At 49.4% G+C, this 12,128-nt stretch overlaps 1 protein-coding gene and 1 long non-coding RNA gene across 2 annotated transcripts; both read right to left on the bottom strand.

Annotated features, from left to right (window-relative positions):
• Positions 1 to 607: 607 nt before the first annotated feature.
• On the bottom strand, positions 608 to 1,210 carry LOC113461721. The gene is made up of 2 exons (XR_003384006.2): positions 1,061 to 1,210; positions 608 to 978 (listed from the first exon to the last, which is right to left on the bottom strand). It is a non-coding gene; the product is annotated as an uncharacterized LOC113461721 (long non-coding RNA).
• Positions 1,211 to 10,458: 9,248 nt separating this feature from the next.
• On the bottom strand, positions 10,459 to 11,238 carry LOC120109558 (uncharacterized protein Mb2253c-like). Its single transcript, XM_039123290.1, has one exon. It carries the CDS (start codon positions 11,236 to 11,238, stop codon positions 10,459 to 10,461), a length of 780 nt encoding a protein of 259 aa, XP_038979218.1.
• Between the last annotated feature and the right edge of the window lie 890 nt (positions 11,239 to 12,128).

Raw genomic sequence — 12,128 nt, forward strand, 5'->3', positions numbered from 1 at the left:
CACACCCCAATCCACTACACCCTTTTTCCTGCCCCATCATGCTGGATTTTCCTAAACAGGCCCCGAGTGTTTCCATCCATGAAAAACAAAAAAGAATAAGGGAAATGATGGCCTTATGACAAGAAAAACTGATGACGACTTTCCTCTCATGAAGGCATATATAATTTTCACTTGCATATTTCCTTGTTAATTTCTCTTTTTCAGAAGCCATTTATCAGAGGAGATGAGCCATGCTGAAAATTAAACATTTAAGCTATGAAACATTCGACTTTGTTAATAAATAAACATCATAGTTCCGATATACAAAGGCTTCTCTTAGCTCAGGTAACATTTAAAAATGAAAGTGGTTGCAAAATTATTTTCTAACCCAAGGTCCTAAATGACATGTTTCAAGCATGATTATAATGAACAGGCCCTTTTTCCCTTTTCCTCTTTTCCACATCTCGTGACTGCCATACCCTGTAGGTGTTGAGCTGTTGTTACAAAACTTTTCCACTTCAGGAGTCTCAATTCACAAAAGGAGTTTAAAATGAACATCTATAAACCAATGAAAGCATATGAAGAAAAGGATTCCAGTATAAACTGGCAGTCAATGTACTACCAATCATACAAAAGGTTGTTAAAATGATTTCATAACCAACTTTAGTAGGTTAATGCTAGTGAATAGAATAAAAAGTATTCGAAGCATAAAAAACTGAACTTTATTTTACTTTTAAATATTTAAGGTTTATAACTAGAAGTTCACAAATAACCATAACTAAGATGATCATTTTTGTTGTGGCCAGTCAGGTTCATCAAGTAATTAGCAATTGAAAGTTGGACAAGATCTGCATTTACAGCATCTGTAGGTAGGCACTTAAGCAGATGTCCCAAACTTCATTATTGTGGCCCTTGAATTGCATGGACAATCTCCTCAGTTCTTGACTGGATGCCTTTAAGATACTCAACTAGGATACGCTGCTGATAAGAACCTCCTTCCTGAAAACAAGATTGATACAGTACTACAGTACATAAGCATTTGAAAGCATCAGAGAGTAAAAGTCAAGGTTATGAATTTTACTGTTCGAATTAAGATCCGCTCTATTCGTTTCTTAATAACAGCATAAAATTCCTCAGGTGAAACTTCTCCTTTTCCAACACTGAGTCCATTGATCAATAACATATTCCAATTGTCTTCAGGGGCTGCATTTTGATGACAATGCACAAGTCAATGCAGATCAAGAAAAAATACAATGAGGAAGAGGATAGAGCATTTTATCCAAAGATTAACTTTATAATCTGCATCGTAGGTAGATGCAATGGCAGAGATTGGATAATAAGCACTCATTCTTCACTACTTTCAGATATCTATGTTCTTCATGTTCCTAAGTTTCCATTAACATTTTTGTTTTTTGTTTTTTTTATACCATTGCACAATCCCAATATTACTCTTATTTTGATTCTTATTAATGCATTCTGAAAAGATAATTGAGACTGGTCATCAACTTGGTGGATCCTACTACACGGATCATTGTTCTCTTTAGCCTTCCCTGGATTGTTGGCACTTTATGCTAGACTACCAACTTTGCACTACAGCATGGTGTCATTTTTATTTATAATCCCCCTGCATTTGCTGTAAAAGCTTACTCATGGTTGGTCTCATGTCAGAAAATCATGAATGATTATTCTAAATTTACTTGGCTTCCCTTCTACATACTGAATCTAAAGTTACAGGAAACTATACTGATTTCACAACTATTGCTCGAGTGTTTTTCCAAGACCATTAAAATTTTTGGTTAAACATGTGTCATTACTTTCTTAACGGTATACCTGACCTCAACTTTTATTTCATTTTACACAACAAAATGGCATTTTTAAGTGGAAGTGCCATTATTATCTTTAGAATGTCTACTGTTTTCTTCTTTTTTCTTTTATTCATCTCAAAAGAAAAGCTGACAGTGTCTTCTGCCATGAGCTTTATATGGATTACAAAGTAAATGCTTTGGAGCAAAATTTGTTGTAAGAAAACCAAATTAGAGTAACGACTGTTCATTTGGCTTCATGGATGATATGGTGATGATTGCAAAAATCCAATTTATACAAAAATATTGTCATGAAATTCTCATTTTGATGCATTTCGTGAGAACTATGACTATGGTACAGTGCGCATAAGAAGCACTTTTGCTTTTTAATATAAAAAACTTCTTGATTTGGTGCATCATATTTTTATGCTTCAGTGCAAGAAATAATTCAAATATTATAAACTTGCAAATGCATTATTATAAAACTACCAACTCATGTGGAAGACTGTTGATCCATAATTCTTTTCCCTTTTCACTGTGTCCACAGATTTAAAACTTTATAGTTTATAATGTAACATACAAATTGTTTGTGTTTTTTCAGTCCCATCCGAATGAGTGCTAGGGAACTTGGAGGTCCTAGCCAACTCGGTTGGCTGGCGAAGAAAGGTGTCAAGTCTTCAATAGTAATGAGGTTGGTGTACGCAGGCGTGCAAACGACATCCGATCAACCGGAAAGATGGTGATGAGGATCGAAGGGATGATAGAGAGTAGCATAGGTGCAGGTGCCTGGACTTTCAAGAACTTTTGCCACCATCACAATATCATTTGAAGGTGGATAAGGAGGTGTAGGGCTTGCTACGGTAAGGGTGCAGTGTTGGTCCATAGTAGAAAGCTAAGTTACGCCTACTCATAGGATAAAAGGTAAGAGTAAACTAAAATAAAAGATAAATATACATTAGATTGATTATCCAAGGATCCTTATACAGACTATAAATTTATTATTTAAACTAAAATAAAATAATTGCCAACTTTGATTTTTGGATGTTGCAAAATGCCTTGAAAATTGCAAAATGAGGGAAGATTATGCCAAAATTTTTAATTTTGGCATGATTTCATGATATGTTGTAGATCTATGGATGATCTACACAATCACACAAAAATTTTTATATTTTGGATTATATATTTTTTAAAAATTAAAAAAATATAAATTGGATTAAAAAATTCAAAAAAAGATGATAAAATCAGAATCATATTTAGGAGTATGCAAGCTACTCTCCAGAAAAATTTGGTATTTTTTTATTTAAGTTTTAAGGCAATCATGCGCATAGTGGCCTAGGCCTAAATTTTTAAAAAAATTGAGAAATAAGTAGCCTTTAATACATGCCCACGGGCCTAAAAAATTATATGTAGCATCCATGGTAGGGTTCTACATAGATCTGAGATCAAATTAGTTTTTTAAAATATTTATATTTAAAAATTATTTTTTATTTAAAAAATTATTAAAATTATATAATTAATACCAAAAATTATGAAAAATTAGTGGTATGTATTATCTATTTCAAAAGTATTTTCTGAAGTAAAAAATATATTTTTTCAAATTATGGTATTTATGTATTAGATAAATCAGATGTATTTTCTAAAATAAAAAATATTTTTTGAACGTAATAAAATTTTGATATTTTTAAATAATTGATAAATTGACATACTTGATAAATTTGCAAGAATGGAACCATAAAAAAAAGGAGCTAGAGTGTGATATGGGTTAGCTAGAGTGTGACGTACTATTGGGCCGTACTATGGTGTATGATCCATACTATCCATAATCCACATGAGGATCCTTGATCATCCATGTTGCTGGAAATTGGACCCGGGGGCGGCCGTCGGCTGAGGAGGAGGAGCTTCGGTGAACTCTGGCGGGCAGCGATCTGTCGGCGGGCGGCGTCCTCCGTGGAGCAGGGACCTGCAAAAAAGCCGGTGGCCGGGGTTTCCGGCGCCGGCCCTCCGACGCTTAAGTCAGTGGGGGGCTTAGATTAGGAGGAGAGAATATAGATGTGTTCTGTTCTGTTTTTTCTTGTTCCACCCCCCGCACTAAGAAGGAGGGGCTCCTTTTTATAGGGGGATCGGATTACCTGTGATGTGATGAGGCGAGGTCGCCGTACGACTTAGCACGTCGCTCGAGTTAGTGCACGATCAGACGAATTAATGCGTTGATGTCGGAGATGAGGTCGGGATCAGAGAGTTGTCACGGCTGACTGGACACTGCCGAGCCGATTTGCCGTGTGAGGACTGAGGATCCGTAGACAATAGGAGCCACGCGCTTTAATTGTTGAGCAAGCCGGAGACATACATTAATTGTTGAGTGAGTCGGGGGTTTGCAGAGGGCATGCGCATTAAATGCCGGAGGCGGTGGCAGGGTATGGCCCCTGACTGGACTTCGGCGGGACGCAACCGTGGTAGGTGGGCGTCGAGATCGGACTTCCGAGGTCGGGGGTTCTTTGGGTCGGATGTTCCGGAGTCGGGCACCGAGCTCGGCCGCCCGAGGTCAGCCGTCATCGGCAAGGTCCTCATGCACTTGGGGGGGGAAGCTACGCTTCTCCAACACTACCCCCGACTTCCGAGTTCGAGCAGCTCGCGAGCTCAGACGCGGGAAGTAGAAGTCTTTATTAGGGTAACTGAGATCGAGGAGAGTTGAACTATGTCGGCGCCCTCACGCATTTTGAAGCATTTATAGCGGGGGGTTGCGTCCTTTGGCCCCCCGTGATCGTTCCGTATGGCGAACTTATGATGGGGTCCCGGGACCCGATGGGGTGGCTACTCGATCTTACAGTCGAGGCGTCTTCCCTAGGTAAGTATGCTGCGTCGATCCACGAGGCGGACACGTGGTGCGATCTGGAGGTTTATTGGGTTGATTGCTTTGATGTCGGGCGTTGGATCAGCCGCTCGGGATTTAAAGCCGAGCCGGTAGTCCGGGATCGTGGATCAGGCCAATTACTCGAGGTCGGGCGCATTTAATTTCATATCGGTCGAACGGGGATTTGGGAGGCTAAAATCACATCGGCGCTCCACGTGTCCCAGGGCTTCTTGAATGAGGGGAGCGGGGGCGACGCCTGCTCGCCTTTCGAAACGATCTGGCGTAGCGGATTCATGATGAGGCTGCGAGATCCGATGGGACAGCGCCTCGGTTCTGTGTACGAGGTATCAGTCCGGAATGAATACGGTGCTTCGGCTTCCGAGGCCGACACGTGGCGTAATCCAGACGGGGGGGGGGGGGGGGGTGGAAATCAAACCCTCTGGCGACTCCCCCGTAGGTTTCTCTTTTGTGTTAGCTAGGGGGTTCTCCTTCTTCCTCCTGTCTTCCGTCTTTGTTGTCTTTAGGTCACTTCGTTTCTCTCCAAAATGGGTCTTGGTCCGGATGATGTCGGATCTAGTCTGTCGGGGGAGGAGCTGGAGTTAATCCGCTCCCGGTTCTTTTTCCAGCCCGGGTTTCGTCTTGAAGCTGCAGGGCCGGAAGATAGGGTGATGCGGCCGCCCCCAGTTTGGATCGCGATTCATCGCGAGACGCTTTGGGCCGGCCTGCGGTTCCCACTACACGAGTTCGTAAACAGCTTGCTGGTAGCGTACCAACTCGTTCCGGCACAGCTTGCTCCAAACTCGTGGAGGACCATAGTCGGGTTTTTGTCCCTTTGTCTCGCACATGGGATTCCGACTTCGGTGAGCGTTTTCCGCCGGTGTTTTTGTTAAAGACAAACCCGGCGGATGGAGGGTGGCTATACTTCGCCTTTCGAGGCGGTATGTCGCTTTTCCAGGGCGCCCCTTCCTCTATTCATGAATGGAAGGGGAAATTTTTCTTCCTTGCGTCCGAGATGCCGTGGGGATTTGACCCGAGGTGGGGGCACCCCCGGCTGAAGACCCTTAATAGGCTCTCCGAGCCCTCGGCGAGGGACCAGAGGGTCCTTGACGCTTTGCAGGGCCTCGGGAAGGGGTTCAACCTGACCGAGCTCCTAAGTGAGGGCGCCTTGGCGAGCGTTGGCTTGAGTTCGGCGCGTCCCGAGGGTAAGAGTAGTCGCATTGTTTTGTCTTTGCTTTATTTGTTTCTTCCCCTTACTCTTCTAACGTTGACCGGATACTTAGGAAAAATCTTTTTTGTTTCAGACATTCCCCACATGCCGACCAGCAACACATCCCTCTTCTCCCGGTTGAAAAGGCGGGAGGCCGAGGCCGGCGGGGCTATCCCCCAGCCTCGTAAGAAGTCGAAGTCGGCCGCCGCTTCTACCTCGGTCGGGACGAGAGCCCCGGAGGTGGGGGTCTCCGCAGCTGCTCGAGGGCGGGCGCCGGCTGCCGGTGACGTGGGCTCAGCCGCTCCCGCCTGTCCTGCCCCTGCCGCCCAGCGGGGGGGCCGACAGTGATCCAACTACGACGTCCGGGGCCCGAGCCGAGTAGGGGCCCCGAGGTCCCCCGCTCAGACGAACCGAGTTCTTCGAGGGGCCGAAGGGAGGAATCGGCCGAGCCGGGGTCCCCACTTCTTGAGGGGAGCTCGGCCTTCGCTATGCTTCCAGCGGACCGGGCCGAGTTCCAGAACTTATCGCTGGAAGAGATCGTCGACGGTACCTACCGCAACACCGTTCGGGTAAACTATTTTCTTAATTCTACTTCGGCTGCTAGTGTTCATATCGTATGTTTTTTACTTACAGTTGCTTCCTCTCCTTTCTTTTGCAGCACATTCATGAAGTCGACACCCTGATGTTCATTGCTCAGGGATGTCAGGAGGAGACTCGGCGACTTAGCCGGCAGTTAGAGCCGGCCAAGAAGAGGGTCGCCGAGTTGGAGGCCGCGCTGGCCGAGGCTGAAGCGCGGAGGGAGGCGACGGAGGCCGGACGACTGGCCATCGTTGAGGAGCTCGAGGAGGAAAGGGCTGCTCATTCCTTGGCTAAGTCGGCCCTGCGCGCTTCAGAGGCGCGTCTGGCGGAGACTCAGTCCGAGGTTGCGGGCCTCAAATACGAGGGCGGGGTTTTGCGCCTGAAGGTTGAGCAGCTTGAGGCCCGGGAAAGGAGGGCGCTCGAGCGAGCCGAGCATGCCGTGGAGCTCTTCAAGGACTCGGACGAGTTCCGCGACATGCTGGAGGAGGAGACCGTGGATGGGTTCCTCCGTAGCTTCGAGAACTTTCGGAGGCAGATGACTCGGTTCTGCCCCCAGTTCGATCTTTCGACGGTTCGTCCGAGGATGGGGTTGGGCGCCGACTCCGATGACGAAGTTCCCGCTGCCCTCGCGTCCGAGGAGGAGTCTGCCGAGGCCGAGGCGGACGTGGCCGCGCTGGTGGTGACAGAGGCTTACCCTCGTGGAATCGCCAGGGGGCACTCCCGAGGTGCCCACCGAGGTCCCTGCCGCAGACCCCGAGCCCGCGTCTACCGAAGGCCCCCAGGTCATTGCCATAAATGACCCCGAGGGTGATGCCGACACAACTGCCGCCCCTTAGGACTTAGATTTTTACCTTCCTGTCATTGTGAATGAGGTCGGCCTTCAAATTTATCGAACGGTCGACCTCCAATTTTGTACTCAGCCTTCCGGCACTTTGTTAATGTAAAATTTTCTTTCGCCATTCTGCGCTTACTATTTTTCTTTTATTTTCTTCGGTGGTAGGCGAGGTCGGTACTTCAACTTTTACCGACCTTCAAATTTGTATCTTAGCCCTTGGGGCTGCTTATCAATGAAAGCATGTTTCTTGGCTATGTATTTTGCTTTTCTTTCCTCTAACTCATTCAAGTGTTGGGAAGTTTGGACTCTGAGCTTGGACTCTGGGAAGTTTTATCAAGTCCTGGAGCTCGGATTTGGAGCTCGCAGGGGTCGCCAAGTTTGGCTTTTGGATTTCTGGGGCACGAGGCTCGGGCCTCGGGCCCCCGAGATAGACCTCGTTAGACTTGCATAGGTCGCTATTGGGGTATCCGGCCAAGCTTTTGAGTTTGGCCTTTTTGGGGCGTAGGCCCATGAAAAGTGTTAGGGTCGTTCCCCGAAGGGGATCGTGAGCCAATAGCCGAACTACCATTGGGGCTTTCATGGTTATTGCCCTCGGGCTCCGCCGGGGTTCTGGCAAGCGGAGTCGGAACCTGTAGAAAGTGCCCTGGCCTTCTCGAACTCGATCCGCTCACCCGTGGTCGAGGTCATCTTCACAGGTCAAAGTGAATGCCTCAATGTATGAGGGCCGAACCAGGCCCTTATTCAAAAAGGTTTGTATGCTTTGTCAGGGGGTCACCGGTAGAAGGATCGTGGGCGAGGTCGGTGAGACCTCGGTCTTGGATCAACTTGTAGGGGCGACCCAGCCTTGGCCGGGATAGGGTCCCAATCCCATTCGGGATTTCGCCGGCAATACATAAGTAAATGAATGTGATAAGGCGGGTGTCAAGCGGGGTGTACCTCTTGCACCTTTGAGATCGCACACTTCGTAGTGGAGTAGATCGCTTCGTTTCCTAGCCAGCCTTCAGAGTCACCCTTCAGCTTGGGGTATTTCGGGAATACCGACTGAATCGGGAGATATTGTCGTTGTCGAAAGCTTTCGCGGACGTTACTCCGTCGCCGCTATCGAACGTTCCGGAGGACCGTCAGGTCGCTGTCCCCGGCCCCCTCGGATCGCGGGGGTGTGAGCTCGTTGTTAGTCTGGCGGTACCTCCCGAGGTCGAGGGAGTTTGGAACTCTACGGTCGACTCACGGGGCATCCCGACCTTGGTCGAGGTATCGAGCGCGAGGCCGAGGGAGCTCGGGCTTACTATCAACTTGGCGTCGCTTTTCGAGGTCGAGGGAGTTTGGATCTCTACGGTCGACACTCGGGGCATCTCAAACTCAGTTGAGGGATCATACACGAAATCGAAGGGTCTGGGGCCGCACTCTCGATCCGTGATGCTTCCCGAGGTCGAGGGAATTTGGGACTCTACGGTCGACACTCGGGGCATCCCGACCTTAGTCGAGGAGTCGTGCGCCAGGTCGAGGGGTCTGGGAACGCTCTGTCGACCTGCGACGCTTTCCGAGGTCGAGGGAGTTTGGGACTCTACGGTCGACACTCGGGGCATCCCGACCTTAGTCGAGGAGTCGTGCGCGAGGTCGAGGGGTCTGGGAACGCTCTGTCGACCTGTGACGCTTCTCGAGGTCGAGGGAGTTCGAGACTCTACGGTCGACACTCGGGGCATCCCGACCTTAGTCGAGGAGTCATGCGCCAGGTCGAGGGGTCTGGGAACGCTCTGTCGACCTGCGACGCTTTCCGACGTCGAGGGAGTTTGAGACTCTACGGTCGACACTTGGAGCATCCCAACCTTAGTCGAGGTATCGAGTGCGAGGACGAGGGATCTCGGGCTCGCTATCAACTTGGCGTCGCTTTCCGAGGTCGAGGGAGTTTGGGTCTCTACGGTCGACACCCGGGGCGTCCGGCCTTAGCCGGGGTATCTGAGGATTACAAACGACCCAACATTAGAGAAGACATAATCATATTTGTTGCGAGGAAGCAAATCGTTATAAAGAGGAGACAGGATTCATATTCCTGATCACCCAAAACCCCTTGGGGCCTTATTGATAATACATCCGTAGATTCTCGGAGTTCCAGCTTCACGGGATAGGGGTTCCCTCAAGAGATTTCAACTTGTACGCTCCGGGTCGCTGCACTCGAGCGATTTGATACGGTCCTTCCCAATTTGGGGTGAGCTTTCCTTGCTTGGTTGGCTGAGAAGCTTCGGCTCTCCTGAGGACGAGGTCCCCCACCTTGAAGAGCTTGGGCTTGACTCTGGAGTTGTAGTACTGGGCCGTTTTCTGCTGATACCTTGCCATGCGGATCCGGGCGACCTCTCGTGTCTCTTCGACGAGGTCCAAATTATTCCTGAGCCGGGAAGAATTGGAGTCGGCGTCGTAGTGCTCCACTCTTGAGGAGGGGAGGCCGATCTCCAGCGGGATAACGGCCTCCGTGCCGTATGCCAGGTTGAAGGGGGTCTCACCAGTGGGTAACCGGAACTTAGTCCGGTAAGCCCAGAGGACATTGTACAAGTCCTCGACCCATTGTCCTTTGGACCGATCAAGTCTAGCCTTGAGCCCCTGCAAAATGGTACGATCTGTTACCTTGGTTTCTCCATTTGTCTGCGGATGGGCGACCGAGGTGAAGCGGTGATCGGTGCCGAGTTCGGAGCAGAATTCTCTGAAGTTGATGTTGTCGAATTGACGACCGTTGTCAGATATAAGGATACGGGGGAGTCCGAATCTGCAGATTATGGACTTCCAAACAAAGTCCCGCATCTTTTGCTCGGTGATCCGGGCCACAGGTTCAGCTTCGACCCACTTGGTGAAGTAGTCGATGGAGACGACCAGGAACTTTCTCTGCCCGGTGGCTAGGGGGAAGGGCCCCAGGATATCAATTCCCCACTAGGCAAATGGCCAGGGGGCAATAATTGAGGTCAGCGGGACCGAAGGTCAGCACTGAATGTTGGCATTCCGTTGACACCGGTCACACTTCCGGACGAAGTCCGTTGCGTCTTTTTGAAGCGTGGGCCAAAAATATCCTTGTCGCAGGATCTTATAAGCTAGTGCCCGGCCTCCCAGATGGTTTCCACAAATTCCTTCATGGACCTCTCGGAGGGCATAGTTTGCCTCCGAGGGGCGAAGACATCTAAGAAGAGGAGAAGTAAATGACCAACGATAAAGCTTGTTCTCATATAGGACGTACCGAGGAGCTTTGACGCCTGATCCGGCGAGCCTCCAGCTCGTCGTGAGGGAGGGTCCCATCCTGGAGATAGTGGATGAGCCCGTCGATCCAGCTTGGCTCGAAGTCGATGCACATGGTCGGTTCAGGCTCCTCTGTGCTGGGCGTTTGGAGATATTCGAGTGCTGTCGTCTTGGAGAGCTCACTCATGCGGGAGGTCGCCAGCTTTGACAATTGATCCGCCCTAAGATTCTCCGTTCTGGGGATGTGCTGGATGCTGAAGGAACCTAGGGCGGATGTTAGTTCCCGCACCTTTTGGAGATATTTCTGCATCGATGGCTCCTTTGCTTCGAAGTCTCCCTGGACCTGGCTCACTATTAGCTGAGAGTCACTGAAGGCCTTCAGGTCTTCCACCTTCAGCTCCTTCGCCAATTTGAGTCCGGCAATGAGCGCCTCGTATTCTGCCTCGTTGTTTGAGGCGGGGAACTCAAGGCGCAGGGCTTGCTCAGCCACCACCCCATCCGGGCTGGTGAGGATGAGGCCGGCTCCGCTACCCCCCAAGGTCGAGGAGCCGTCCGCATGTAGGACCCATAGCGGCCTCGGGGTCTCTTCTGCGGGTGTGAGCGGCAGCTCGAGATCGTCTGGCACGGTGCACTCCACGATGAAGTCGGCAAGCACCTGAGCTTTAATGGCGGGTCTGGGGCGGTATTCAAGGTCAAACTCTCCGAGCTCAACCGCCCATTTGGCAATCCTCCCAGCACGATCCGACTTTTGCAATATTTGTTTCATAGGCTGGTCGGTTAGTATGGCTATGGTATGTGCTTGAAAATAAGGCCGGAGTCTCCGAGGTGAAATGATCAGGGCAAAAATTGTCTTCTCAAGCTTAGAATATCGGGTCTCAGCATCTCTGAGGACCCGACTGGTATAGTAGACTGGCTTCTGGAGCTTGTCCTCTTTCCGGACCAGGACTGAGCTTACTGCGACCGGGGAGACGGCCAGATATAAATAAAGAACCTCACCCCGCCGAGGCTTGGTGAGTAGTGGGGGAGAGGCCAGAAGGCGCCTGAGTTCTTCAAAGGCTTGCTGGCACTCCTCCGACCACAGGAAGTTCTTCGGCCGCTTAAGAATCTTGAAGAAAGGGAGGCAGCGCTCGGCCGATCGGGAGACAAATCTCCCCAAGGCGGCGACCCGCCCGGTGAGCCGCTGCACTTCTTTAACCATTCTTGGAGGTGTCATCTCTTGCAGCGCTCGGATTTTCTCGGGGTTAGCTTCAACTCCGCGCTGGGTTACTATGAAGCTCAGGAATTTGCCCGAGGTAACTCCGAATGTGCACTTTGCGGGGTTGAGCTTCATTTGATACTTCCGGAGTTTAGAGAATGCTTCATTAAGGTCGGCTACATGGTGTTCTGCCGTTCGGCTCTTCACCAACATATCATCCACATAGACTTCCATATTTCGGCCGATCTGGTCTTCAAAGATTTGGCTGACCAATCTTTGGTATGTGGCTCCGGCATTCTTCAACCCGAATGGCATTACTTTGTAACAATAGGTGTCCTTGTCGGTGATGAAGGCCGTCTTCTCCTCATCTTCTGGCGCCATTCGGATCTGATTGTACCCCGAGAAGGCGTCCATAAAGGTTAGCAGCTGATGTCCTGAGGTGGAATCGACGAGCTGGTCGA

This window comes from Phoenix dactylifera, unplaced genomic scaffold (genome assembly GCF_009389715.1).
Source record: "Phoenix dactylifera cultivar Barhee BC4 unplaced genomic scaffold, palm_55x_up_171113_PBpolish2nd_filt_p 002378F, whole genome shotgun sequence".
NCBI classification, from domain to species: domain Eukaryota; kingdom Viridiplantae; phylum Streptophyta; class Magnoliopsida; order Arecales; family Arecaceae; genus Phoenix; species Phoenix dactylifera.

Excerpts from the sequence above, each read along its gene's own strand:
- LOC120109558 (XM_039123290.1), bottom strand. The coding sequence starts at position 11,238 with ATGAAACAAATATTGCAAAAGTCGGATCGTGCTGGGAGGATTGCCAAA.